Raw genomic sequence first — 27,741 nt, 5'->3', positions numbered from 1 at the left:
AATGTGCCAATAATACTGATTCGTTGGCGTTGTATACAGGATAGAGTGGTGAAGAGACAATGCTGGGCTAAGGGGAAAAGACATGGTCTACACACGCGTGTGCGGGTGGGTGTGATATAGTGGGGGGTTCTGGTAGGCGGTCGACTTGCAGACGCGACACCGGAACAAAAATCGGAGGATCAGCTAAAGAATTCGGGACAGGAAAGAAGCGCTTAGAGAAGTGTCGTACGCGCTGAAAACGGCGAGAAGACTAGAGTCTATGTCAAGCGTCCAAGCAGTAAGTGTAAGGTGCGAGCTTTGGTGCGAAAGGGGTATAGGCATGCTCGACTTCTGTGCAAAAAGGCGTCTCCATCACGCTGGTGCTATGCATCGACTCCTCCCTCCTTCTCTCCTTCATCCTCGACCCTCTCTTCTTCCTCAGGTCAACCTCCGCATCTCGCCTACTGCTGCACCCACACATTTCTTTCCAGGCGTAATGCGTGCATCAGGCCTTTTTGTTCAGATAATTCACCAAATCCACCATCTCGGCATGGCTCATAGCGGAGCTCATAGCAGCGTACCCCTCGTACAAGATCCACACGGGAAACACGACCCACAGGCCATTGAAGGTGAAGAGGTAGAGCCAGCTGGGTGTCACACGTCAGCGTTTTCTCCCTACCAGCGACCATAGAGGTAGTTGGCCAAACATAGACCAGAACGTGACTGGAGGAGACGGGCATCAAAAGTGCCAGCGAGCATCATCCAGCGTACAGGTTGACTAGAGTACGAGAAGAAAAAGATGCGCATCGGGGTGCCATCGGGGACCTGCATGACGGGCCGTGGGGCGGCAACGCAGGGTCTGCCGCGCGGGGACGCATGTAACAGGGTGGCTAGAGGGTACGATGGAGTTGTTGTGGAACGCTGCGTTTTGGGTTGCCGAGAGCGCGCCGAGCGACAGGCAACACAACAACAGCACGAGTCCCCTCTCTATGCCCTCGCATAGACTATGAAAGGAAAGAGAAAATGCGAGAGAAAGCGTGCAGACTCACAGATACATCCAATTGCTCGTGTCCAGATTTGGACTCCCCGTAAACCACTCGGGCGCAAAAGTCATCCAGCCTAAGGCGGTGAACCACGTGTCAGCGCAACATCCACCGCAACACGCCTCCTAACCGGAACGAGACGAACACGTCGGACGGGACCCACATGCCGCCTCACACCTCGAGATGAGTCGGCAAAGGGCAAAACATAGCATGCGTGGTGGTACATAGAGTAGGGGGCCTGCGTTACTCACCTCCGTAGAGCTCGGCGGTTGCGAGCATGATCATCCAGAACCAGCGCTTGAGCGCACCTTTGCGCTCTTCGCGTCGGAGGAGCCAGCAGATCCACACTGAAGGGCGTGTTAGTATGTGCTCTGGTGTTTGCTAAGGCATGCCCTCGTCGTTCACTTGACACCTGGGCTGAATGGAGGGGTCACTTACAGGCCAACGGAGCGCCCACGAATACAGTCAACACCTCGAGACTCACGACGCCCAGATCCGTCCCACCCCACCGCCTGTCCGCCTTTGCGTACTCTTGCCACAGCTTCGAAAAGAGGCCCTCGCCATAGCTCGCGCCATATATCCTGTCCTCCCGTCCCAGCCAGTACACGTCCGGCGGCGTCAACAGCTTGATCCGGGGGTGCTTCTTGGCCGCAGCATTGAAGCTTGTGGGCAGACTGTAGCTCACGAAGAAGCAGTTCCACAGGAAGGAGCCTTCGAAGAAGAGGTGGATGAGCGCATCGAACAGGTGCCAGACGAAAAGCACGCGGGTCTTCTTGGTGGAAGTGGACGGGAGGAGGCGGACCGAGCCGGCGTAGGCAGCCCCGAGGAGCGACACGAAGAAGAGGAGGGAGACGATGGTCGTGGCGTCTATCTGGGGCGAGGAAGGGTGGACGGGCGGCGGCGGCGGTGGTGGAGGAGCAGCTTTGGAGCCCCAGAAGCCCGAGGCCATGCTGCGTGTGCTGCGTTACAGCCGAAGTAGGCCGCGGTGCGTCGTGCCGTCGCGTGTCGGTGTAGTGCCGTCCGAGCGTCAGTCACACGGAAGCACACGAGCCAGTTCGGATGACAATAATCCAAGATCTGGCAACGGCGCGTCGAAGGAAGAGGTGCAAGTCCAATTGTCGTGTGGGGTACCAGTGGCTCCGTTACTCGTTGCGGTAAGGCGGCCCGCTGGACCCTGCCTTGGCGTGACCGGACCATGGTCATGCGGACGCGAAAGTTCACGATCCAGGCCTATTGGCTTCAAATCTGAGAAATTGCGGCTTCGTGGCCGCCACGGACTTCGGCCTCTACTACCCCACATCCTCTGTCAAGTCCAGTCGAACCGCTCCTCTTCCTCTCCCACGCTCCACGACACCTCTCCCCTCGACCTCACGAAAACGTACACGGCCACGCATGGTTATGCACTTCGTTGCATTTGATATAGGTATGTACTGATGTCCACAGCAGCCCGACCTCGACTCCTAACGCCCAGCCAAGATATAATGGACCTGCCACGAACCTCACAAACCACAACACGACACTGGTGTTAACAATTTGACCCACAGACACACGCTGGTTGCTGTTGCAGCACACTCGTATTCTCCTCCTCCCCGACCGTTACTTATGTACGAAAACGACCGCAGCGCAAGGATAATTGCACGATCTTGAAATGCAGACAAAACACTTTTGCTTCCGGTCGGGACTTCCCGAACGAGAGCACCCGAGAACAATACGCCTGAACCGAAGAGTGGAGTCGCTCAGCCGGAAAAGCACGACAACCAACCCATGGCCGGAGAGATCGAGCAGTGATATGTCGAGCAACTCCTACCGAACCCATTGAAACGCCGTTTGCAGAAAGGACATGCACGAAGAGGAAACCGCCCAGAAAATGCAGCAAAACAGCCATCTGGACATATGCTGAGAGGCGGCCCGACACTGCGTCGGCGCCAGCGAGACGCAAAAAAGAAAGAAAAATGGGAAAGCAGAGCAGAAGTACAGGGCTAGTCGACTCGTTTCGTGTCGATTTGAAAGAGACTCGTGAGCGTCGGTAACCAGTTTTCACGGACGTCCGCTCCACTCGTCTGCAATCAAGTCGACTCGTCAGTATCGTCTTCGTGGCCAAGAAAATTCGTTAAGAGATGCATCGCCTCCAAGTCAGAGGGACGGATCCGCAAGTTGCATTTACACACAAGCTTGAGGGGTATGATTCTGCTCGGGAAAAATTCCACGGTGCATGGAATACCCGTATTGCAAAGATGAGACCATGTGGTCTTCAGGAGTGGAGCCTGTTACCGGACCCGGAGAGGTGGACCTGGACAAGAAAGGGCTGCGAGATGCAGACCTGAAATCACCATCGCTGGCTCCATCCATCAGAACTGGTAGGGCAGGAGAGGGCGGGCTGTTCGTTGCAGACGAGGTGTTGCTACCAGAGCCTGGCTGAGCGTTGAGAATGTACTCGGTTGCTCCATCGGTGTGAGAGTTCTTCGTTGCAGGAGTGCCTGTATTGGGAGAGCCTTTCGAGGGGGTGCCAAACTGAGAAGACGATTAGTACTAGTCTTCGGCCAGTCCGGAGGGGCGGGAACGTACGAAACAAAACTTCTGGATCAACTCGTTATATTCTGCTGACTGAAGGTCCGGCTTCTCAGATGATAGACCGCCAGGCCGAGTACCAGGAACAGTTGGTACCTTTGGAGCAGTATCCTTGGCGAAGTAGTCCTTGGAGCTCTTGTTAGTACCATTGGGGGTGAGGCCACTGCGATCTCCGAGGGCAGTTTGAGCATTCGACAGAGCAGCCGAAAGCGAGGCACTGAAGTCGTAGCGGGTGGAGAAAGCCTGGCTGGCAGGCTTGGCTGTCTGATCCGGGAAGAGATTGCTTCGCTTCCTAGGCTTCAAGCGGATTGTTGCACTGGACGGCTCCCGGAGCTGAGGCCGGCTAGGGCCGAACGCGAACTTGGAGCCAAACTCAGGAGTCCCAAAGTCGTCGTCGAAAGAGCCAGCAGGCATAGAACGGGGACGAGGCCCTGTAGGCGAGTGTCGGCTGCGAGGGATGGCGCCGCGAAGAGGACCAGAGCTACCCTTTCTGGGCGACGGCTGGGCCTTCTTCGTGAAGTCAACTTGGTAGTTCATCGAGTTGTTGCTGTCCCAGAACTCTTGACCATTGACTTGGTATCGAACGCAGAGCAGCAACGTCTTTGATTCAAGATTAGCTTGATCAGCCAACTTGATGTTGAAATTGAATCGATCGTAGCCATCGTCCTTCTGCTTCTTGCGCACATCGTGGTTGTATTCAGCGACAACTTCAGACGTTGTCTTCCAGTAGTCGAGAGTGAAGCGAGCAATGACAACTTTGTGGAAAGAGATGTTAGCACAGGCCACAGTGCCGACCAACGTCTTGTTGTCAGACGCGAGAAAGATCCTCTCAACACGCACAGGCATCGTTTGGCGCTCGTACGTATCGACGGAGGGGAAGTTGGCAAGCTTAATTTCCCACTCTGGTTCTTTGTTCTTGCGATCCTCGAAGAAAGGATACTCGCTCTCGCTGTCGTAGGTCTCGACAGGCGAAGACCCAGCACTCACAGCAATAGGACGGTCCACTTGCAGGAAGTGGCGCACCTGCTCAATTTCCTCGTTGAAGTGCACCGCCTTGGAATATGTAGGCGTGCCAGGCATGCTGGAGGGTCGTCGACGAGAAGCAGGACGAAGAGCGGGCTTCACCAACTCACCCGACTTCTTGCGAAGAAGCGGCGGCTTTATCCGCAGTTCGTCGTCTTCTGCGTCGCTGCCCTCGGAAGAGCTAATGACGACACTTGTGTCGGTGTTGAGCGTTACATGCTTGGAGAGCATGATCTCGCTCGACGAGCGCGAGTGAGAAATCTTACGGGCATCTGCAGAGAGCGGTCGGACCGCCGTGTTGGACACGGCCGGGCTAACCTGTGCATTCTCAATGCTAGCGCGATTCGGTGAACTCTGTCGTTTTACGGGAATGTGCTGAAGTGCCTCTTGTAGCTCCCTAAGACTGCCAATGTTCCGGCCACGGTCCTCATCGTCATCCGAAGAGTCAGGTGGTGTGGTGATGGCACCTGACGGAATCAGAGAATTGTTTACAGGAGGAGGGGACTGGCGGAGGCTACCATGTGGAGAGGAGCCATGTGTGCGGGACGCATCCGATGAGGATGTTATGCTGTTCGCCTGGGCATTGGCAGCAGCGTTGTTTGCATTGGAAGATGCCGACGAACGGCGGTGCTTGACCAGATATGAGGCCGAATGCGAGCGAGGCAGCGCAGGTCTTTGCACGCTGGCAGGCGAGTGCGGGAACTGGTCGGTGTAGGAATGGTTGCGACTGAGAATAGGGCTGTTGGGTTTGGAGGTTGCAGGCGACCGCGTCTGGGAGGGCGGCGTGTAAGGCATCCGGTCGACTTGGAGGGACCGAGCGGTGGGAGTAGTGGAGAGGGCCGCTGGAGGATTACGAGAGGCAAGCAAGCATTACAAAGAGAGGTATTAAACGGAAATTCTGGGAGCACAGTCAGTGTCGTGTTTGTGGTTGGGTGGGTGTGCGATGGCGGAATGGGGCTGACAAAGGATGTCTTGAATGGGGCGGGGACAATGGTGAAACCGCGCGTGCCCGCCGGGGGAGGTTGAGATTGACGGGAAGCTACTCACAGAAGATACGTGAAGGAGCGGCTCGGGTGGGAGCTCGCGGGCCGGCGTAGGAGAGGGATCGCGACGCTGGCGGGCTTCACAGCTAGTCAAAGCTGCGAGGGCGAGGTCGTCGATTGCGGCGCCGTCTCAGGCGAGATGGTGCGATGTGTGCGTGCAGTGCCTCTGGGACGTCTGCAGTCGCGATGCCGGCGGCTTCCGTTTGCTGTCGGCGGACTGGCTGGTGCACACCGGGGGGGCAGGTGCGCTCGGGGCCGTGGTGTGGAGGTGGAGAGAGGCGGGTGAGGTCGGTGTCGAAGCCAAATCCAACGCTGCAGGGTCGGGCGGGTTAGATAAAGGCTGGCAATGGCCTGGAGATGTGGAGAGGAGGAGGAGTGTTGGGAGACCGGTAGCGCAGGCCGCGACTATTGGGGACGGCACACACGGTATGCTTTTGGCATCGCGCAGCCGGGATCAATGGCGAGAGATTCGAGGTCTGGCCTGGCTCGCGCACTGGCCGCGCGCCGCTGCGGAAGCGACCTAGTGGGCTTGTTCAACAGACCGGGGGGGTCAACCAAGGATCAGGGATCAGCCTGCAGCAGCGCCAACAGCCAAGCGCATGCGGCACCGACCGGCTTTGCGACTGGTGTCTGGGAGGCGGGCGGAAGACGACGACCTGCGGTGCCCGGCGTACGCTTGCGCTTGCGCGGCGTCGGGGCGAGTGCAGCGACCTGCGGCGAGGTATCGCAACCTGTCACGCTCGGCGGCGACTTCGAGGAGTCGTTTGTCAGGCCCCCGCTGAGCCAGCGCGGACGGCGCGATGCGAAACAGTGGGACAAAGGCGCGCCATGCTCCATGCCTCGCACTCCGCCGGGGACGCAGCGCTCCAGGTTCCGTGAACGGCCACAGCCTCTATCAAAGTCTGCGCTGACACCACTTTACCATTGTCAACCATCATCTAGACTACCATTACCTGCTGTGTACAGCTGCGCAGCGAGTGTGGCCACCTTGATGACCCAAGCATTTGCCACGCCACGGTAGACGCGCTGCCAACTTCGAACGCTTCTCTCACGCCGTCCTCGCTGACGTCGCCGGCTCCACGGCGATGACATGCGGCTGCGACGTCTTGTTCACTGCCTTGGTCAGCCGTCGTGGCCGTGGACGTGGGCGGGCGTGGGCACTCCCACTGAGCCTCCACAACCCACTCTCCACGCTGGAGCCACTCTGGAGGCCAGCACGCTTGGGCCCACGCCGCGCTGTGACGTTCGTGCCCTGTGCTCTCGCTACGACACATGATGTCATTCTCGCCAGATGCTCGAGCCAGGACCGCACTTCCATTCTGTCACCTTTTCCTGCGAGCGCGGTGGTGTGAACATTATCGTGAATCTACGGCTGAGGATGCCGGCACGGTGGTGCGGCGGATGATTTTCACTGCATCGCGGTACCTGAGGGCGCCAGCGATAAGGGTGCCGCGCTGCCGTCCCTTTGTTGTCGCCGCCGCCCTCTGAAATTTTCCCCTCCTTCTCTTTTCCTTGATGCGCGCCGATCGTTACTGTTCCGAAAGAGCGGTCGCCTTCTCTGCCAATCAGTCACCCTCTCACGCCACGCTAAGAGCTGCCCCCGGCCTAGATCCCTGTCTTTCGCTCATGGCCCATGCTCTATGTCAACAACAACTCCACCCGCCCATCTTTGGTTCGACCATCTTCACGCTTGCCCCCGCTCTAGTATCCCTCATTTTTCACCCGCAGTCACATCAGCAATCGGTCCTCTTCTTGCTGCCACTGTGAAAATCGCTGCAGCGCGGAGCTGGAAGCATGTATGGCGCAGTGCCCATCTCCGCCAGTCAATATGCTGCAAGGCGGGCTCCGCTTGGCGAGATGAAACCTTTATCGTCCGTGCTGCACCAACGCTTACGATACCGTGAGCACCCCAGCCTCGCGTCCGTATCATGTCTTCGCTCCCGCTTGCAGACGTCCCATGTCAAGGTCGACTTGAAGACGCGTCGAGCCTCACGAGCGGACTGTTCGTTACAGCGCGACAGGAGGCTTCCCCGCATCACCCAGGACCCAACCCCATGCATGCCAGCATCTCATGCAGCTAGCAGTTCTCGGACGGATCTTGAGACCACCGAGCTGACCGACGTTACGGCGGACTGTGTTTTCCGTTGTGGTTCGCTCGCTGCTCCGAGTCTGTGCTGTATTACTGTCGGCGTTCCTACTTCACGACACTCGCTACAATCAAGGAACTCGTGATTCCTATACGAGCTTATTCTTGCAAGGCGTCCCAAGTACTTGATCGCTGGCATCAGGACTGCGGCAGGCGTCGATCAGACAATCGGTCCACCCGCATCGGAGCAGTCGAAACGCGCGGCAGCATACTTCCTGGGATGCAAGGGCACTAGCAGGGAAATTCCACTCTGCGATACCACGGAGAGTCATATGCATTTGTGAGCGAGTCAACACAATCGCACTGTCCAGCTATCAAACTGGCATGTTTTACTTGATGGTCTGAGGGGCTTGTCCCGCGCAGTCCCACTTCGCGCGTGCGGTTAGAGAAATTAGAAACGGCAGAACCCTGCAGGCGACCACTGATACGCGGCGGTCAGAGCTGCGCCCTCACCGCCTACCGAGAACAGGAAAGCGTTTGCATTGCCATCATCGATCAGCTCCAGAACGTCGATCTCAAGAACGGTATCTGCCAAGCACTAAGCCACTTTGCGCCTCATGCCGAAATGCCTTGCGGTATGGGAAAAGCAGGATCGCTCTCAGCAGTCTTACAGACAGAGCCGCACAGCCGTACCTGTTTCACAGCTACTCTCGTAAAATGTCCCCAAATTGACCTTCGACTTTTCCTTGGTCCTGAGATTGCATCCGCGTAATATTTCCGCGGAAGCGAAGCCATATCGCGATTGCGACCGGAGTTGGACTTGGTACCCAGCCAGGCCCGGTCCATGTCGTGACTTCATCACATTGTTGGACTTCTGGTCACGCGCAACCAAACCTGCTCAGCCGGTGTAATTCGAAATGCATCCTCATGACGTTGTGAATACAAAAGGCAAGAGAAGGATTGGGGGCGATATTGACCTCGGTCGGCTACTGTCGAAGAACACTGTATGGCACTCAGCAGATTGCTAGCAATGTCTGCCACACGGCCTCTGTATCTGTCACGCAATTACTGCAGCTGGAGAGCCCGTTTGCGACCGTTCCACGCAGGAAACCTCAACCTGTGTGACCTTCGACGAGAACACGTTCGGCTGTCGGTCGAATCACAGCTGGTGCGTGGACAGAATCCCTGTTCAGCTGGGGCTAGCTTCAGCACGTGCCATGGCAACGCAGAGGCCAACGTTCGCTGCAGATTGTGGGGAAATGCATTGCCAAGAATAGCACTTCCTCTAACACAACATCAGATGGCTAGTGTGTGTGTGGTTGTATCGTGCGTTCTGCAACCTACTTGATCATTCAGAATGTCTAGCGGCATTACCATTCGAAAATTTGTGCAACTTCAATCTGGGGAGCTTTCGATAGCTTGGCTCTGGATAACTCCGCAAGACCCGTGCGAGACCATCTGCGACAAGCATGCATACCTTCAGATTGCGGCCCTGCTACCATGGTGATTTAGGTATGCATTTTAGGCGTCCTTGCAGACTTCGAATTCTTCTTGCAGCTGCCGATATAGCTGTTAATATATTCGCTTGGGAAATCGACGATGCGCAATCGACGCCAGCCTTCAAATAGGAAACGTTATCGAGCTACCTACCTGATTCCGAAGCGAAATCTCTGCTACCCCTGCGTATCTAGGTACCGGTCAATTGATGAGGCCGAGTGTGAATTCTTCACCGCTCATCCATCGTCAGATCGGTCGTAACCACATGTTGCTTACGGAGCGAAAAAGTTCCTAGGTCAAGGTCAGCATCAGCGGCGGAACTTCACACAGCCGTTGCCCCGCTCCGCCCGCACAACACATTGTCCACCGAAACGGCAATACACCAACACGAGCAGCGCACGGTTCGGTCTTGATTCAAATTTTATCGTTCGCGACTCCAGACCATCTGACCCGAAATTCAGTGTTGGTGTTTTGTGCACCTGACAGACCGGAACCAGGTCACTGTACATTCTCGCCTACGCCAGATTTTGTACCTTCCCTAGTACACGATCCCGTCGTGTTGGTATTCCACTCGAAGAACCGTGGCTGGAAGAGCCGCAGGAAGCGCTGGCACGCGTTGGTGCTGCAGGCCTACCACGGATTAGTGTATTCAGTGTCTCGCTCGAGAGGTTCACATGTCGCAGCGTGCAGGACCCTTATCGAATTTCTCCGTTGAAGATTTCCATGCCAGGTCTGCGATAACACATCGAGACGCATCAAATTCAGGATAGGACCTAGATCACTACGGTTCGGCACTGTCACGGTCACTGCTTCTGTGACACCCAGGCCCAGCTTCTTGCGCACAACATACTTCGTCCCGAAAATGCTGCAAGTATTTGTACAAGTCTTCAGGCCAGAGCGACTCTACCCATCAACGCAACAGGATTAACGATGGTTCCGCGAACATGAACTTCTGTGGTCGATTACTTCCTTCTAGCCACCTCATCTATAGAGCCCCGACCTCCCGGATCGTAGGTGTCCGGTGCAAGTGGTACGGTGTTCGTCGTTCGCTTGAGCTCTAGAATTTACCGACACAACCGAGCTGCCAATCTCAATACGAGAGCCATCAATGAGTCGCAACATTGCACCCTTGCGGACCCGGCCCGTCATAGTGACCGAACGGAACAACGCTTGCTCTGAAGTTTGCCCTGCATGCATACCCTCGCCCACTGAGACCCTGAATTCTAACTTGCACAGAAGGTGGCAAGTACCCTTGCACATTTCCTCAACTCCGTGTTGACCCATGCTCTGGCATCCTATACAACGTTACGAATACGACGGCAAAGCGTGCCGATTACATCAATATTGGTCAACAGTCTGCAGTCAGTCCTGCTGTGAAACCATCCAGTTGCTACGCCTACGTCGCGCCAGCGATAAGACTGCGTGACAACGCAACCTCCGACTCGAGCACCAAATGTGGCAATGCTACGTTGAGCCTTTACAAACATGTTATTGCCAGGCGCTCTACGTAGGGCTGGTTACCCTGAGGTGCTTCACGAGCACACTAGCAGCGTTGTTCTCTTGTATAGGCGTACAGCAGATGGTACAGGAGCTGGCTTGTAATGGCGCGAGCCTGTTACCCACTTGGCACACAAACGTTATCGGGAAGTGATTCTTGACTGTCCCAAGAATGGTCTGGATGAGTGGCAATAGATGAATACGCAAGCACGCAACTTCGGGATACCATCTTGAGGCTTCTTATCAAATGGCAGCATCTCACGCAACGGCCGCCTCAAATCGCATGCATCTACTCAACCTCTACACCTGAGTGGCTGGGCCGATGCGCACTTCCAGACTGCATCATATGTACGCGCCGTGTAACATGACGGTGATCTACGAAACTACAGTGTTGTTCCACTGAAACCGCAGAAGCCAGACATGGCTTTCTCGTCTACAACGTGCGCGCCCAGGCGACTCGCGCACCCATGCACACACCCTGCACGTTCATGCAATCTTCCTCAACAGATTCTCCACCCGGCACACCCTCCTCACGAAGTATGTCGCTTCGGAAACTGGCTAATAGCAGCATGCACGTGCGATGGCAATTCGAAGCCCCAGGTGTCCGTATGTGGCTGTGTCACTTGATGACAGTTGTTGTTGGTCCCCACCAGAGAGTCACATCTGGGAGATGAGTAACCCCATGAGGAGCCATGACGAGTCAGAGATCCACCGAGGAGAGGCTGGGGGAGTGGAGCCCTCGCTCACGATACTTTGCGGCTCCCCGTCGATCGTGCAGCCGGAGAATGTCACGATGGCCTCGGTGTCCGACCTCCATCAGCCTCTACGATCCACCACTTGCACGCCTGCCACACGCCATGTGCGAACGGTGCGCGAAAGCGATTGCGGACCGTTTCTCATCATCGTCTACGGTAATTGCACCTTCCGGATCTCGCGACACGGACACCAGTTCAGCAGTCGCGATACCGGCGCAGCGTTTACCGCGGGAAGAGAATTTCTACCATGTTACACTTCTTGCAGAATGTTCTGTGTGCCGAAAGGCGTCAACGGCTGCCACCGTGCGTCGCAGGTGTCAGAACTGACTCTCGCTGATAGGCAATACGCGGTTGTGGCAAAGCCCCAACAGAATGCTCAGCGCGAACCGTCCCGCCTACAGCCTCGCCTATTCCCCATTCAAGCGAGATCCAGAGCAGAGTTTTTTCAGTGCAGCCTCAAGGTCGCATCCGTCGCTCGTCTATTCCCGGGGCGGACATTGAACCCTTTCCCACGGAGGGTTATCAGGTACCCGCGCTGTGGTGGTGCGACACACCACCAAGAAATTCGGACCCTGCCGTATAAAACTTTTGCGCAAGGCCAGACTCTCGGCCAGACCCTGGTTTCTCGCTTGGGCAGGAAGCGAGGGAACCAGTGGCGCTTAGTTTCGGCGTTAATGCACTAGCGACGTTGCGTTATCTGCATGTTCCACCACACTGCACTGCTTGGGGACGCGCCCCGGGCGAGGCGTTGCAGATGAGACGCGTTGGACACGATGTGGCGCTGATGCCTATCGCCGCCGGCGGAATGAAGTAATCAATTCTGTTCAACGCATACGCACCATCGCCTGTTCAAATGAGAATCGGACTTGCGTACATAGACGACAACGTCTCGTCGATATGTACAGGCTCCTGCATGCGCGTCAATGTCGGGGTGGCCCAGCATAATCCTTCATCGCCGTATCCAGCTGCCGCATAGCCGTTCAAGAATGGTGTCTTGAGACCTTGTCTTGAGGGTGGTGCAACTCCCTCTTCAATTCGCCCAGCACCCTGGCTGGTGTTGAGCGTTTTCTGTGGGTCGTCTGCGCAGGGCCTGCAGTCCATCTGCGGGCCGTCTTTGGCTTCTCCTTGGGGCCCCGAGAAGAGACTGTGGGCGAGACGCTTTCAGGAGTGCCTCGCAGCTCGCCTCTCCAGACTCTACTTGAGGTGGGTACTGTGGAGACTGGTTTCATTGGAATGTCACGGCAGTTCGACATTGATTCGATGTTGAATCAAACGATATCAAACTCTCGTATTACCGCCCTATTCTTACGTACGCGAATGCGTTCGTGCGGCGCAACTTGAGAAGAGGTGTTACGAGAGCGGAGAAGAGCGAAGCCGTTGGGCGGAGCTGTGGCGGAATAGTCTTCAACATCATCGTGCTCATGTTCATGCTCTTGCGCCATGGGCTGTTGCGTGCATGCTCGCAGCTATCTTAGCCGCATGCCCAGCGCCCCGCGGTGTGCAAAGATCTTAATTGGGTATCGAGCATATCGTGGGCGAGGGACAAACGCCACTGCTTAGGCACTGGCGATCAGGGTCTTCGGAAAGCTCGTTGTCTAGTCTAGCCAGCCTCACGGCGATCCTACGAAGGCGCGCAGCAGTGATGGGAGTAGTGACACTCGACACTGCTCTCGCGACCCAGAACAACCCTGCAGTGTCAACTGCTCTAGCATTATCATCATGTTCGAGCGGCCAGACCTAGACCATGGGGGCGGGTAAAGCATCTCCACCACTTAGCTCTCGGACAAGTGGGTCTGCGCAGCTCTCATCACAAACCTTCCTCCTCATCACCATATCCGACCTTTTCTGGTGACACATCCCCCCAGACCGCGGAGATGGCACGAGCACCGCGCCTGCAGACACCCAGCGCTTATTCTGTGGAGCGTTCACCAGTCTCCTCCACACCAGTCCGGAGCGCATATCCCCTCCACATAGTCCTCACCCTAGACTGCACCTCATTTTTCACCAAAACTCTCCCATGGCGATCCCGGCGACAGTCTCCACTGTAGCAGTGAACCTGGCGGAGCGGGAGGGACTCCCCAAACAGCCTAGCAGCGCAGTGTTTGCGAGGAGGCGCTCCGGCGCTTGGTGGTTGGCCGCGGAGGAGAGGCTCACCGCTTACGTGGTGTGCGGTAGTGTACCGTGAGGGGTTCAATGGCGCTATGGCTAATCTGCGACGGATGAGACCCTGATATGCACGGAGCGGGAGGTTATGAGGACGATCTTGAGACGGCTCTGGTTGGGACGGAGAGCTACTTGTGATGGGCGAGGCTGTTGAGGGGGGTGAGCGAGATCTTCGACGGAGAATCCCGAGTACTGCAGGAGGTGGGGTCTTCGGTGTCTCTGCGGATGGTGAGCTTCGGACCGAATGGGGTTGGTGGGTGAATGAGTACGAGGTCAGTGAGGTGAGGGTGCGAGACGTGACTGACGAACCGTGCGACGGGAAGTGCACAGTGAAGAACTCACTGCCAACGAGCACACGGTCAGCCTCCAGCTCTGAGCCAATCGTGCACGTGTGCGTGTGACCACACGCGCGTATATGAAGACACAGCCAAGGTAGCATCGCAGCGCCGTCACGTCACATCACGCGCTGGACTCGGCGTCACATTACCACTCCACTGGTCTCGATCTCACCACAACTTCAATATATGCATCTCCTACACTGCTCTACTCTACCCCCCTCACCCCCTACCTTCCTCAGTTCACTTCCTGACACCATAATACTCTGGACTCCACGCCATATCCTGCCACCTCCCAAGCGGTGTCGCCGCCGCCCTGGCCCCCACCGCCGCGGTCGCAGTCTCAGTCGGCACAAACGTCACATAGGACGTCTCGGTGATATATACCGTCGTGTCTTGCGGGGGCTCGAGGCCGCCTGTGTTTTGGCCGAGGTCGCAGGGGTGTTTGCCAGTCAGGGGGGTGGGGGAGTAGAGGGCGTCGCACTGGGGGATAGGGTCAGTATGAGTTCTCCAGAAGGAAAGGGGCAAGTTACCTGGCGTGTGGGCGTGGGACAGCCGCGGGCGGCGGAGGTCCAGCACACGAAGGAGTGGAGTTCTTCGAAGTTGCAGCGCTGGGGTGAGTGTCAGTTTTTGCTCTCTTCTGCCCGTTCTTTCTTTTTCCTGTCCATCTTCAAACGTCTCTCCCACTGGCCTCGCAACTCCTCACATTGCTTCGCCTCGCGCTACACGTCCTTACCCCCCTAACCCTTGGCCCCGGCGGGAAACTCACCTGCAAAGCATCCGTCGCCCAGCACGGATACGCCACCGTCGCCAGCGCGGGACAGTTGCACGCGCTGCTGAAAATCGGAATCGGCTCCCAGTGGCTAAAGTGGTGGCGCGTGCTCCTGCTGCTGCTGAGGTTCCCGGGCACCGAGAGCGTGGGCAGCAGTGTGGGCAACGTGGTGGGCACGTTCAGGGACGTGGACAGCGGGACTGAGACGGTGGGATCTGCGGGGATCGACAGCGTGGGGAGGGGGATGGGGGCCACGGTGGAGGGGGCATCCTGCGGGTGGGCGTAAGGGAAGGCGGAGGTGAGGGTGAGGCTGGTGAGCGCGAGGAGGGTTACGGTGAGCTGCATGGTGGAGGCACTGGATGGCAGGCTGACAGCGCGAACGGGACGGGTTGCAAGAGCGCGTAGTATCGTGGAGGCACAGTGCGGTGCGGTACGGTGTGGTATCGCAGATGGCTTCCAAGCCGTTTTGATGACGGACGACGGGCGGGTTGCATCGTCTGCGTACTTTACTGCGTGCTCCCGCCGGTGTCTTCCGTCCCCCCCTCTCCCACGCGTTGCGAATCTACCGCGCTGTGCTCGTCACTTCCATCCCTCAGATGCCTGGGCGGATATTGCTTCGGCATCGCGGGCTGCCAGGAACAGGTTAGAGCTGGTCAATGTCAAACAAGAGGCACAGCAGTGTCAAGGGATGTTGTGCTATTTTGGGTGCCTCTTGCGTGTTGCGATATTTGCAGTAGAGGAGGGCGCGCTGCGCATGCTATGGCTTGATTGATGGTCGTGGTTGCGCGGGCGGTGATTGGTTGGTGGCTCGAGTGTCCAATCTGGGTATTTTGCACGATGGATATTGCGCGTCGTTGAGAAGAGCCGTTCGATTGAGGTGAGGAGAATCGACCGCTGAAGGGAGAAGAGTCCATGTCTTGAAGCTGGGTGGAGCTTCATCGAGCAGAATGTTTCCTCATGCGGCTCTTGCTGCTGACACGATGCTGATCGTTCCTACGGCGCTCTTCGCGAAAGCCACCATACGAGTGTTACACAAGTCTACCTGGGTCCATAGTTCTAGACATCTGCTTGTTTATCGTCACGTGGATGGTCCTGCACCTTGAGCACGTAAAAACACTCGTTTGGAACTCGTCTTCCGGATGTTGCACGTGAACGAGGCTGCCCAGGTTCGTGTCCACCCCTTGGCAACATACCCAAGGACAGACAGGATTCCAGAGCACCCCCGTACTTCTCGGCGCCCCAAGACTATGGAGAAGGTCAGTCACGATAGGCACTAAGCATAAAACGTGATGGCGCAATGTGGGAGGCGAGGCTCGACCCCGCGACTCCCAGAAGAGGCATCTCCACCCGCCACCGCGTCACCCCAGGTTTCCATGTGAATGCGTACGATCCTAGGACAAATCCTGGGATTCAGGGTCCAGCAGTTCTCCGCCACGATAAGGGTCCCGACGGTATCCGTATGGGATTCTCGCCAAGAGCAAATCACATCAGGCAAGACTTGCGCATCTGATGCTCGTCCGCCTGGATACTCTTTCTGGAACTGTTGAGCATGTGCGGTGATATCAGACTCCCAGGCGCTATGTGGCATAATATCAGATTAGAGCAGGTCGAAACGCTGCGTGTGTGAGGGGAAGTGGAGTTGCTGGCGGGGGTTGTGTAGTGGATGGGTGGCTGCGGACATTGAACGGTCGGGCCGGCAAGATGGCGAGCGTTGGCGGCGGCAAAATGAGGTCGCTGATAAGGGCCGGAGCAGTCAGACTCGAGGGTACGAGGCTCGGAGTACAGGTACATGCGCAGGATGCGCTGCCGAGCTCATGCAACCCCAGACTTTGTGAGCGCTGGCGTGATGCCGACCTCTTAGCGGCGCAGTAGGGCATGCGGGAGGTCGTGCAAGAAGGTTTGTTGAGGTTTTGCTGCTCACCGAGTGAGAGGCAAACATGAGTGATGATTCAGAAGTGTTATTCACTATCAGGCGACGAAGGGATAGTCGCTGCGGCCGAGTTTCGGGATGGACATGAGATTGATAGCTGAGGACTGTGAGAGTGAGTAAGCATGTCATGTGACCAGGCGGATGCGCTTGGGCCCATGACGAAACCTTCGTGTCGTGAACGAATGTTCGCGCCGTCATCGTGGACCGTTGACAGTCACCGTGTTGCATAGTTGCTGATAGTATCGAGTAAGGTCCCCTAGTCTTGTCCCTTGCTCTTGCCTACTGTAATCTACGCAAGCTTGCTAACGACCCCGCAGCATTCACAATGGCCCCATCAAGAGCTCTCCTTGTCGTCGCCCACCTTCGCCCATCTCCGCGCCTCCTCCCGGCCGCTCGTCGCACCCTCAGCAATTGCGCCGAAGCACACCGATCGCGCCTTTCGCCAGCCCTACGCTCAGGCCCAACGCGTGCCTTCCCCGCGCTGTCGAGGAGAGGCTATGCAACGGCAGCACCCGAACCGCCGGATTACCTCAATGAGGCTGAGCTCCACATCTTCAACAAGATTAAGGCCGAGCTGCAGCCCGTAAAACTCGAGGTACGTTCTGTACCACGTCGGTAGTGCATATTCGCGGACGAAGGCGCCGGTCAGATGATGCGACGTCGTTTGACCGATTGCTGCACAGCGAGCATGCACGTCATGCGAGCGTCGCTGCGATTCGTGGAAGCAAACGTGTGGTAGGGGGTAAAGAGGGATTGTGCAGGCTGACATGGCGGCGTGCTAGGTGCAAGATATCAGCGGGGGGTGTGGCTCAATGTATGCGCTGCAGATTGAGAGCGAGAAGTTCAAGGGCTTGAGCGTCATCAAGCAGCACAAGATGGTCAATGAGGTGCTCAAGGAGGAGATTGCCAGCTGGCATGGTGTGCAATTGAGGACCAAGGCTGTATAAGCGACAATGCATGGCAATGTTGTATATTTGCTGTAGGATACACGTGTACGATGCGTATGTACAGATATAGTGTGCGTGGCCAACGTTTGGATTTGTTCTGAGGCATGACTAAGATCATCATAATCGACTGTTGACTCTTCGCGAGCTTTTGCACGCCACAGCAAGACGCAGCACGGAAATCTGTGGGCTACCAGATATACGAAGAGCATCGTAATCTCCACCGCGGTTAATATGCGCTTTGAGAATACATTGTCTGTGCAAGAACAGCTCGCTAGTCTCACCAGCAAGGTGTTATGTACCAATCGTGAACCTCCATAGAAGATGACTCGATTCAGGGTCAAGTTGAAACATTCGCGGAAGGTCGAGCTTCACTCCACCCAGTGGTCACCTTCCCTCGAAGTAATCACACTGAAAGGACAAAAGGTAGCTATCCAGTACGGAGATGACGAAGCCGTACAAAAGGAACAAACGACCTATACAACAAGGGCACCTCAATGTCAAGAGTATATACCCATGCGTTATCTACGCATTCAGTTCTTCAAACCACTTCTCCCCGGCTTCGTACTTCTCCAACGCCTCTTTCACCGTTTACATCAGCTGCTGCACCAATAATCGATATTCTCATCACTTATGCCCTTTCGTCACAGTTTCTCTCCCTCCTTCAACTTCCTGCTCCCCTCCATCCGTGTTCACGTCATCGGTATAGGTCTACTTTTGAACACTCAGTTAAGAGAGACACCTTCTTGTGACTTCTTTCCCGTAAGCTTTACCTTTATGCTAGAATAATCACATCCACCCGTAAGCCGAATCTTGTTTAGGTCCCAACCACTATTTGCGATCCTCTCCATCCTATCTGCAATTGCTTTCGAGTTCGTAATGCCCATACCTCCAGGATGATCGCAGATCCAGTGCATGTATGGATCGTTCGTCGTTGTAGACATGTTCTTGGGGTGTCGCTAATATTGCGTGTGGGTGTTTCGTGAAATACAGATTCTGTAAATTGTGGCTCGCATGGTAGAGCTGTAAGCGGCATCCTTAACCCATCTTGGACACTATTAAGAACGATGTAGCCATGCTATGAGCCTGAAATGTGGCATGATGTGTCACTTTGTCGGTTGAGGCTCCCATCACTGGTCATGAGTGTCTCTCTTCATTTGTAGTCATATCGCACCCAACAGATGCACACTTGGTACTTTCTTAGATCTGTTTGCTCAAAAAGTTTTTTTTTTTGAAGGTTTCTTGGGACCTGGGAATCTAGATCGAGTGTGCACGAGCCGATTTTTTTTTTATGGGTTCGGATATGCGTGAGTGAAGTCCAAGTGGTGATGCGAGCGTTTACCATTAAGTCAATAGTGGACTGGCTCTATTGAAGTTCAACAGTACACAGTAGCTGATACTGAACCTCGCTCCATGGTCATTAACCCCTTTCAGAAACTATCCGCTTGCGCGGCACAACAATGTATTCGTTCGAAATTTACCTACCATAAAGTCCAAAACGCCTTGTAATCAGTGCATACACTGTTCTTTGACTCGGGACTTCAGCATTCCAACCGATCCATCACATGGTAAAATAAAGTACGCATGATAAGATTATTGTGACACGCAAAAGTTTTTGTACCACTTTTCCATGGGTCAGAGGCACTTCTCTATAGACTTCTAGCAATTCATGACTCGTAGATTGTTTATTCATCGCTCCTTATAGGTTAATTCACCATGCTCGCTTATTTTGACACTTTCGTGCCCTGTATAGGCTGGAATAGAACCTAAAAAGATTAAAACAGGCGTACCACAGTGAACTGACCTATAGGGAGCGATGTATCGACAATCCACGAGTCATGAAGGAGAGAAGCTCTATATTTCCATGCTAAAGTGGTACAATTACTTTTGCAACGGACCGATAGTACCGATCTAGTATATACTTGAGTTTCAAATCTGAGACTATTCCCAAGTGAACAGCCCCTAAGCTACGGCAACCGTGTTTCTCGCAATGTGTGTTTGAGACAGTCATCCCTTAGGATCTTGCGCACAGAATAAAAGCAATCTCCGATGAGTGTCCTGGTCTATAGTTAGGCCGCCACTCCTAAACGATTTAGATACATATGTTGAGCGGCAATGTAAAGTGGTATGTTCCACTCATGTACTTAGAAACTACGTCTTCAAGTACAAGCTAGAGGTTTTCTGATAGGTGCCCCAGGAGGCATAGATTGAGAGATCGATGCAGTGTTTTTGCAATAGTTACAGAGTCAGCGCGTGCTGTGACTATCGTTCTACCAAGCTCTATATGTGTTCCATTGCTACCGTCAGGATAGACTAGAGTGAAGTATTTGAAAAAGCCGCCCAAGACGGGTTACTGTGATACACGGGAATAAGTGTCCGCCTCTAATGGTGATAATCCATTTACTGTCACTGTATCCGTGTGGGGCCGAGAAGCGTTGTCAACGTTCAGCTAATTCACTCGATCTTGCAGCAAACTGAATGGTTCCATAAATTGAATTGCAGCTAGTGCTCAATGCTTCCTTTAGTTTTGGTGGGATCATAGGGAACATGGAGAGAGACATCCAATCTGATACTGAAAACATACACTATCGGGCATAGCACATATGAAGAATGAAGCAAAATGCTGGTGCCGAATTAAATAGCCTTAAACCTTTCCAGCAACGAAGGCGCCAGCAGTTCCAACGTCATTCTGGTAGTTGAGGTGCGCAGGCGTAATGCTGGCTCCTCCCTCGCAGATGTTATCGCCGGAATGGCAGATGGTGAGGACCTTCGAAGATGCAATGGATCCGAGAGACTGGCCCTTCTTAGGGTCCCCGAAAACGACGACTGGTCAGATTAGTTGACTGCATCAGATAGTTCATCAATCAAAACCCACCAGCTGCAACCTTCGCCGCATTAGCAGCGGAAGTCTTCTGGGCGGCGTTGTGCACGAGCTGTGCACCCTGCGAGTAACCGGAGAGAACAATCTTGGTGTTGGGGCACCTAGAGGCAGTCTGAGAGATCAAGTTCGTCATCGTGGTCGTGCCCGCAGAATCACCTCCGGCGAGGAATCCTGCAATGCTTGCGGAGTATGTGACACCCTGGATAGCGAGCTGGCTCGTTCCGCCAACCCTAGATGCGAGGTTGTTGAAGAAGAGCGGGCCGACAGCTTGAGAGTCACCGACATTGCCTTGCTGTCCGGTCCCGCGGGCGTAGATGACAGAAATGGGGCGGCATGCCGTGCCGTCAGTCAGTTGGTTGTAGGTGCTTGATGAGTACTGGCGTTTCTCGATGGCCGGGGCGGCAGAGGTAACGCTGAGGGCCGCAGCCAGAACTGTGATGAAAGAGATCTTCATTTCGATGGATGATTGATCGGAAAGAAGTGGTATTGCAAGAGCGAGTGTCTAGTAGTGAATGTTGGAAGACCTGAAAGGCACAGTTTCTCTTCCACTGCACGTCAAGCCATTATTTATATCATTTTTCTTCAGAGCAAGAGCGGCTCTCTCAATGCTACTCATTAGCCACCTGACATACACTGGGGTTCATCAGATAGTCTCCTGCCATGTGTAGCGAGCTCATCCGTCTGTACAGCTTGGCCAAGTCCCCTTGGTTTGTCTTGTAGAGTGTGTTATAGTCAGGTCCATCTCAAAAGGGCAATTTGCGCGACCAGACGTGTGTTTGTGGTTTCACAAGACCCTAGCCACCTACCTTAAATTGACTTTGTACGTGGATCGGGCCGAGGCACAGAGCGACTCTGCGCAATTTGCTCTAATGTGGTAATTATCGCGTGGAAACTGAAGAATCAATAATAGGAGCAGCCTTGTGGGAGTCTTGAGAACGCAATTGCTGTTTCAAACCGCGTTTGTTCCAGCATCCTCTCGATCAAGATGATGAGTTCATGCTGCTAGACATTGTGCTTCCTGTCTGGTTGATTGAAGCGACTGCCTTCCTATCCAGGTTAGGCTGTTGCCCAGTGCGTGAACTTCTCGAACATCCACAGTTATGCGGGGTGGGAGACCAGGGGTCGAGCTGGACTGCCGTTAACGAGCCATCTACTACATCATCAGAATGTCACATGTGGGTATCATAACATAACAGAAGTCGTATTAGGGGTCCAGTGTAAGCATGGCTATACATTCTGAGTCACGTTGTTATTGTTCATATTGATTGCGGGACCCGCTTGGCCTGGGTTCTCCTGCCCTCCTCGCCTGCTCCAGCAAAACATCCACGCCGCGAAAATGAAGCCTGCACCTATACTAGCTGCCTTCACAGTAACACCAGCTGTCTCGGCGGCTCAAGCCACTTGTCACGACTATGTGATTATATCCATCCGAGGAACGTACGAGCCTCAAGGTCGAAGCATCGCGTTCACAACTATGATCAACCAGACCTTCGCAGCAATCCCAGGTGGAATTGAGTACGACGCCGTCTATCCGGCCGCCGCAGACCAGACGGCATACCTTGGCGCCGATGATGTCACTCGCTTCCTCGATAACGGCTTGCAGGAATGTCCTCGGCAGCAATACGCCATTTTGGGATATAGCCAAGGAGCATCGGCAACAATGCTCACCCTTAACAACATTACGGACACTTCTTCAGCAGCATATAAAGCTATCAAAGCAGTTCTCGTCACGGGCAACCCATACCATGTTCCCAATGCGTCTGCAAACGTCGACGAAAACGGCGGCGACGCGAGCAAAAACTACCCAGGCGCACTTTACAACGCGAACAGTGCTAGCAGTAGAGGCATCCCACAAACTTACTACGACAGCGGAGCGCTGCTTGACATATGCCATCAAGATGATTCGGTCTGCGCACCTAAAGCTCCAAATGCGAGTTTCATTCCTGGACATCTACATTATGGGGATCAAAACGTGCAAGATCTTGGTGCGAAGTTCCTCATCTCACGATTTAGTGCAAACGACAACAACTCGTCACCGACTTCAACGGCGGCAGCAAGCAGTAGCTCGTCCTTAGGGTTGCCCACTGGCTCACCCACTGGCTCGGAGCCTTCGCAGAATACTGGTGGTGCAAACATGGTATCCATGAGTTTCGTGGCAGCTCTGGGTGGAGTCTTTGCGCTATTATTGCAAGGCTGTTGACCTAGGCACGCATACTCAAAGCAAGCAACCCAGGAGCGCAGGGGAAGAGTTTCGGGTCTGGGAAAAACTTGTTCGTTTTGCCACAAGCACCGTCCACCTTATCAGTACGCGCTTCTGAGGAGCCGGTCTCTGACTTCCATTGCCGCATCATACCATGTGTTCTTTATATGGTCCACGCATTTTCTCTCATCGCTATAATGGTTGGCTTTCAATTCACGATGGACTAGTCTTACCCAATGAAGTTCTAATATAACAGGAGGGGCAGAAGCAAGAGATTTACACTTTAATACAATGTTTTTCACATCATTAGGAACAACATACTGTTGCGGACTCCTCATATGTAAGCTTTGGCCTATACTCATATTTCTATCGTCTTCAGTAGACATACGGACTTTCTGAGGCAGTGAGATGATTTATTACATGTTAACCACAGTGCGCTCAGACGGTCCGCTTGGTCTTCAGCGCGCATGAATGGCCTCCCGCAGCTTCAAGTCTGACTTCTTCCCAGGTGGTGAATTGTGCCCTAATCCTGTTCTCACTTCTCGGGTTGACGCTTGTCGTGTTTCTTGGAGGCACATCTTTCACTGACAGTGCCAGTGCAGCAGCAGCTCTTGCGGCTGCTTTCGTGTTCACTTCAAGCGCCTCCCAGCTGATGTTGTCGTATGTATCGCATGCCAGATGGTAACAAGGGTCTGCCGGGTCACCACCGCCCGTGTGAATGCCAGAGCTGGGAATGCCGAGTTCCAAAAACCCTACGTAATCGGAGCCGGTTCCAAACGAGCCAAAGTACGCCGGCTTCCCTTTTGCAACCAGGTAGTCGAGGAGAAGCTGCGCGCCGGCCTTGTCGCCCGGATTGTCCCCTGCGTATATTCCATATACCGGGACAGGAGAGCCAATCATATCGTAGTTGTAATAGAATCGGATTTTGTCCGCCTCGGATGGTGTCAGATGTTCGGTATAGTAAAGTGAGCCGACAAGGCCAGGTTCTTCAGCGCCCCAGAAGGCAAGACGTATTTTGTTTTTGATTCCACGGAAGCCTCGCAAAGCTTTGATGATCTCGATCTGTGCAGTGACACCAGAACCATCGTCGTTGATACCTGGTCCAGCCTGTACGGAGTCCAGGTGTGCTCCCAGCATGATGACGTTATCTGGATCACCCTCGCGAGTTTCAGCAAACACGTTCCAAGACTTTCGTGGCTCGAATATAGAATCGACAAGCAGGGTCACAGTGAGCGTCTCGTTAGCCGATATGCGTGCTAGCCATGCTTCTCCGACAGCAAGCGAAACAAGACCGACCGGGGCTAGAAGACCGATATTCTCGGCACCTAGGGTGGCTGCATTGGGAGTAGCGTTCGTGTTGTGGAAGAGGATAACTCCCAAAGCACCCAACTTTTTGGCGATCTTGAGTTTGTCCGATATACTGCAGGTGCCACGCTTGACGAGAGCTAATTTACCAGTCACGTTCAGCCCCGCCCACTGATCCTCGACACACCCTGAGCCTGCAATGAGATTCAGCACCGATATCCTTGCAAAATCTTGAAAAAACGTGAACATACCAAGAGCATCATCCACTGGAACTGCAACCAGTTCACCTGTTACACCATTGGGGAGTGGAGTTGCGTTGTTGTACATGAGGCTAAGAACGTCGACATCTTCGCCATTGGGACCAGTTACTGATATGGCCCGTGTCTCCTCGTAAGTATGATTGAAGTACTGTTTCCATGTTTTGAACTCCTTATCATGCTTGCTAGTAATCTGTGACAGTACGTAGTCAGAAGATTTAGCGAAACCTGTTGTTCCGAAGGCACGGTTGCCGCCATTTTGCTTTCCAATCTCGTCAAGGGCGCGTAGGTTTTGTTTGAGCCTAGATCATTGAAGAAGGTACTGTCAATCACGAGTTCAATGTTTGTAACCTGAATAAAAGAAGAGTTGGCATACCCTTTCTGCCCAATCGCGGCCTCCAGCTTCTCCGGGGTTAGCTTCGCCTTGTACCCGGTAGCTGCAGCGCCCTGCAGAACAAACAGCAGTGCTGTTACGACCGAAATAGCGTGTTTCATGATACACAATTTGTAAGTGCAGGAAGGTCCGACTTGAGCACCTTGTTATGTTCACACCAACGAGACAGGAATTGATATCAATATACTCTGTTGATAGGGTGGCAACATCGCGCCATCGTGTGCCCTCTCACAACTATCGCCAAGTTGTGGAATTAGCCTGAACGGGCAGGAATCGGGTGCGACCTTCCTATTGGACCAAGCGCGCCCAGTATACCAAGACTGCATCTCGATAACGCGAGTGGGGAAGACGGCAGGAACAGTCAGCATTCAATCAACGATTCCTCATCGCATGCTCTTGTTTTCGCTCAGATATTAGTGTGCATGTAGTGATCATGCCGATATCTTGTTTTGCAATACAAATGAATTATTTGCATACATCAACAGTTATTGGCCCCCATGTATACGTGCGGCTACTATGTGTATCTACTAACTGTGATAAATGTATCTTAGGTTAATTTTTACACCCTGCCACGTGAGGGAAATCAACAAACATAAGTTACCTTCGATAATTTACGCACTCAACAATCTTGTTGATCTTCTAGCGCACTTTGCTGCTATAGTTTCTCGCTTTTTTTTATGTCGTGTTCTGGCGGTCTGGGTGTGCTGAATGTCTTGGATGAATCTGAAGCTAAGAGAGGTATGGTCTAAGTAGAATGTACAATCCGGCTATGGTCCAAGGATTCTCTTATAGCCCTGGAGCTTAAGGCATATATAGTATTGATTCTGGAATTGATACTCGTCAGAATATATCCGTGATCGCTTGTGAATAGTCTAGACTCTTTGTTCGCTTGGTATGCGTACCTGGTCTTTGGTACCACGTGATAATGTTTGTTTCAACAGACTCTAGTGTGTCTGCCTAGTATCCCTGGAGGATCACTTGTAATACATCGCTGTGTATAGATTTTAGAAGGATGACCGTAGTTTGGTGCTTGCTCCTCTCCAAGATCGAAGAAAGTATTCCCGACTTATCGTAGGTTAGTGTTATGGTTATGCCTGTGTTTCTGGGAGCGTAGTGCGGAAGAATTTTGTATCAATACAAAACTCCTTTCTAAGTCTGACCCCTCTTCCCTTAACTCGGCAATGCGTATGGATTGATCTCACAGGTGGCTTGCACTGTATTGGACGGACCAGTACTATGGCCTAGGACTTCTAAATAAGTGCTTTGATCTATATTGATAGTCTTGCGCACGAACACATCAATGGTTCTACATTCTTGCTTGTTTCTATTTGCATTCCACCGGTACTGCCTTCAGTACAACTGTAACACGCTAAATTCTACGATAATAGGTGAGACATCCACGAATGAGCTGTCCCTTCTCTAAAGTAAAATGACGCGGCTACAGACTGTAGGAGCCTTCTTGGGTCGAGATTTGTCTAAAGGAGGCTCATATATACACAAACACCTCAATGCCAAGTCACAGCTCACCTACACCCGGGTGGTGGTATGAACCACCGGAAATATTGCTGCATCGCCACTCCACCACAACTCAGAATTCTACTTACGGTGCAAATATCTGCAGGCTACCCGAGTTTTTCGAAGGAGTGCGTGCAATTCGCGTTGCAGACCAACAGCAACCTCATGGTTTTCCTCGTATGCGCCCGAATGCTGTAAATATTGGCCTTGCAGTTCCTCGGCATTAGCATCGATTGGAATGCTGTCGAGATCGTTAAACCAAAAGTATCTTTTGGAGCAGCTGCCGTGGTTCTAATTCTTGCTAATGATAACATCATCGTGTCCACAAAGATAATCCAACTACTTAGGTTTGGAAGGTTCTGCGTTGCCGGACTGGTCCCGTTGCTTACATAGTACGTAAACATATAAGAAATGTTTTGTGAACAAATCTTCTAAACACATTCTACCGCCTGTCAACGAGCAGAAAAGGTATGTAACTAACTCGTGCACACCACCGAGTGCTAATTAAGGAACTCCGTTTATTCCTATCATCTACGAGCGCTCGGTACTCGACTTCGAACTTTTTCTCCGTTACAAAATCTGACCTCGTAGCAGCTACAATGGCGGAGAAGCAGGACGAGTCACTTCACCGAGCGGCGTGGGACATCTTGAGTCTCTACTTGAGATCAAACCTGACACCCGCGGCTTCCCTATCCCGCCAAACCGCAAAGCCAGTGTGAGTGGACGCCTCGCAGTCTTCGACAGAACCTAATACAAACGTAGGTTGATGTCTTCTCTACGACCGAGCAGGCTCACAAAGCTGTGACCTATATCAACAGCCTCCCACTGAAAGCCGCTATGCTCCTCTATACAATAGCCTTTGCCGTCCCGAAGAGCATAGCCGATGCCACCGAAGGAAAGGTTCGTGTGCTCCTCAACAAGCACGAGATCCTCAAGCGCGAACCACGAAATACCAGTATGGCCTATGACACCCTCCCCGTGAATCAGTTGAAAAGTCCAGCAGCATCACCGCGTGGCTTCTCAAGTGTCATATTTGTGTGGCATGGGACGGCTTAAGGTCCTACACAAAGCTGTCATCATGAGCTGATCATCGAATAACTCAGAATATGCTGACATGTTTGACAGTCTGGGCGTGGAAGGACCGTAGAAGCTCGAAGACGACACTGCAAATCTCCAGCATCAATCGAGAGACAATCTCGACCCTCAAATCTGCTGTCAGTGCAATCTGGGGAGATCGTTTCTTACGAGACGGAAGATAAACATCGCAGGGATGCCTGGCATTCTCGCCTCTTTACACCGGAGGGCAAGCACTGGCTCCAACATTTCTCGCTGGAGCATGGGTTTCTTGCTTCTGCTGATCAAATGCATCGTCGAATCCGTCTTTACCAAACGGAGGACGTATCAGTCACGATGCCGAAATCACGCGCGAGACAAGTCAGGAGAAAGGCGCAGGCAATCTTACACTTGATCGGCAGAAAGGTGAGTTACAGTACCTTCAGAATGCTTGCTGTAGTGTTTATTCCTTTTCCAAGCCTCTTAGCGGTCACCAGCTGA

The 27,741-nt window shown here is 53.6% G+C and overlaps 12 protein-coding genes across 12 annotated transcripts; 4 read left to right on the top strand and 8 right to left on the bottom strand.

The window, feature by feature from the left end:
• Nucleotides 1-15: 15 nt before the first annotated feature.
• On the bottom strand, nt 16-2,377 carry CC84DRAFT_1169414 (Emopamil-binding protein). The gene is made up of 4 exons (XM_018179656.1): nt 1,461-2,377; nt 1,274-1,369; nt 1,029-1,098; nt 16-626 (listed from the first exon to the last, which is right to left on the bottom strand). Exons 1-4 carry the CDS (start codon nt 1,969-1,971, stop codon nt 485-487), a joined length of 819 nt encoding a protein of 272 aa, XP_018029640.1. The 5' UTR covers nt 1,972-2,377; the 3' UTR covers nt 16-484.
• Nucleotides 2,378-3,461: 1,084 nt separating this feature from the next.
• On the bottom strand, nt 3,462-5,671 carry CC84DRAFT_389494 (uncharacterized protein). The gene is made up of 2 exons (XM_018186012.1): nt 5,661-5,671; nt 3,462-5,511 (listed from the first exon to the last, which is right to left on the bottom strand). Exon 2 carries the CDS (start codon nt 5,406-5,408, stop codon nt 3,552-3,554), a length of 1,857 nt encoding a protein of 618 aa, XP_018029639.1. The 5' UTR covers nt 5,409-5,511; nt 5,661-5,671; the 3' UTR covers nt 3,462-3,551.
• CC84DRAFT_1199994 (uncharacterized protein) lies at nt 5,317-6,052 on the bottom strand (the record flags this gene model as incomplete). The annotated part of the gene is made up of 2 exons (XM_018181645.1): nt 5,317-5,511; nt 5,661-6,052. A coding segment is annotated over one exon (306 nt), but the record flags the coding sequence as incomplete, so codon positions are not given.
• Nucleotides 6,053-11,318: 5,266 nt separating this feature from the next.
• Nucleotides 11,319-12,278, top strand: CC84DRAFT_1169410 (uncharacterized protein). The gene has a single exon (XM_018179655.1). The coding sequence runs from the start codon at nt 11,419-11,421 to the stop codon at nt 12,172-12,174; it is 756 nt and encodes a 251-aa protein (XP_018029637.1). The 5' UTR covers nt 11,319-11,418; the 3' UTR covers nt 12,175-12,278.
• Nucleotides 12,279-13,306: 1,028 nt separating this feature from the next.
• On the bottom strand, nt 13,307-14,426 carry CC84DRAFT_1169408 (uncharacterized protein). The gene has a single exon (XM_018179654.1). It carries the CDS (start codon nt 14,091-14,093, stop codon nt 13,401-13,403), a length of 693 nt encoding a protein of 230 aa, XP_018029636.1. The 5' UTR covers nt 14,094-14,426; the 3' UTR covers nt 13,307-13,400.
• Nucleotides 14,233-15,106, bottom strand: CC84DRAFT_1222968 (uncharacterized protein; the record flags this gene model as incomplete). The annotated part of the gene is made up of 3 exons (XM_018183445.1): nt 14,233-14,472; nt 14,523-14,600; nt 14,759-15,106. The coding sequence occupies 3 exons, from the start codon at nt 15,104-15,106 to the stop codon at nt 14,233-14,235; spliced, it is 666 nt and encodes a 221-aa protein (XP_018029635.1).
• CC84DRAFT_1169407 (uncharacterized protein) lies at nt 15,067-15,806 on the bottom strand. The gene has a single exon (XM_018179653.1). It carries the CDS (start codon nt 15,673-15,675, stop codon nt 15,421-15,423), a length of 255 nt encoding a protein of 84 aa, XP_018029634.1. The 5' UTR covers nt 15,676-15,806; the 3' UTR covers nt 15,067-15,420.
• Nucleotides 15,807-16,737: 931 nt separating this feature from the next.
• On the top strand, nt 16,738-17,632 carry CC84DRAFT_1131073 (bola-like protein; the record flags this gene model as incomplete). Its single annotated transcript, XM_018175883.1, has 3 exons — nt 16,738-16,937; nt 17,009-17,286; nt 17,474-17,632. Coding segments are annotated over exons 2-3 (429 nt in total), but the record flags the coding sequence as incomplete, so codon positions are not given.
• Nucleotides 17,633-20,279: 2,647 nt separating this feature from the next.
• CC84DRAFT_1232677 (cutinase) lies at nt 20,280-21,078 on the bottom strand (the record flags this gene model as incomplete). Its single annotated transcript, XM_018183770.1, has 2 exons — nt 20,511-21,078; nt 20,280-20,461 (listed from the first exon to the last, which is right to left on the bottom strand). The coding sequence occupies exons 1-2, from the start codon at nt 20,968-20,970 to the stop codon at nt 20,280-20,282; spliced, it is 642 nt and encodes a 213-aa protein (XP_018029632.1). The 5' UTR covers nt 20,971-21,078.
• A 767-nt stretch (nt 21,079-21,845) lies between these two features.
• On the top strand, nt 21,846-22,716 carry CC84DRAFT_1232675 (alpha/beta-hydrolase; the record flags this gene model as incomplete). The annotated part of the gene is made up of 1 exon (XM_018183769.1): nt 21,846-22,716. The coding sequence occupies exon 1, from the start codon at nt 21,853-21,855 to the stop codon at nt 22,714-22,716; it is 864 nt and encodes a 287-aa protein (XP_018029631.1). The 5' UTR covers nt 21,846-21,852.
• Nucleotides 22,717-23,013: 297 nt separating this feature from the next.
• CC84DRAFT_1232672 (Zn-dependent exopeptidase) lies at nt 23,014-24,585 on the bottom strand (the record flags this gene model as incomplete). The annotated part of the gene is made up of 2 exons (XM_018183768.1): nt 23,014-24,215; nt 24,273-24,585. Coding segments are annotated over 2 exons (1,374 nt in total), but the record flags the coding sequence as incomplete, so codon positions are not given.
• Nucleotides 24,586-26,217: 1,632 nt separating this feature from the next.
• CC84DRAFT_1181404 (uncharacterized protein) lies at nt 26,218-27,243 on the top strand (the record flags this gene model as incomplete). Its single annotated transcript, XM_018180557.1, has 4 exons — nt 26,218-26,364; nt 26,401-26,579; nt 26,782-26,902; nt 26,977-27,243. The coding sequence occupies 4 exons, from the start codon at nt 26,218-26,220 to the stop codon at nt 27,241-27,243; spliced, it is 714 nt and encodes a 237-aa protein (XP_018029629.1).
• Between the last annotated feature and the right edge of the window lie 498 nt (nt 27,244-27,741).

Source organism: Paraphaeosphaeria sporulosa (assembly GCF_001642045.1).
Source record: "Paraphaeosphaeria sporulosa strain AP3s5-JAC2a unplaced genomic scaffold CC84scaffold_15, whole genome shotgun sequence".
NCBI classification, from domain to species: Eukaryota; Fungi; Ascomycota; class Dothideomycetes; order Pleosporales; family Didymosphaeriaceae; genus Paraphaeosphaeria; species Paraphaeosphaeria sporulosa.
This window is presented reverse-complemented; position numbering and strand designations above follow the sequence as displayed.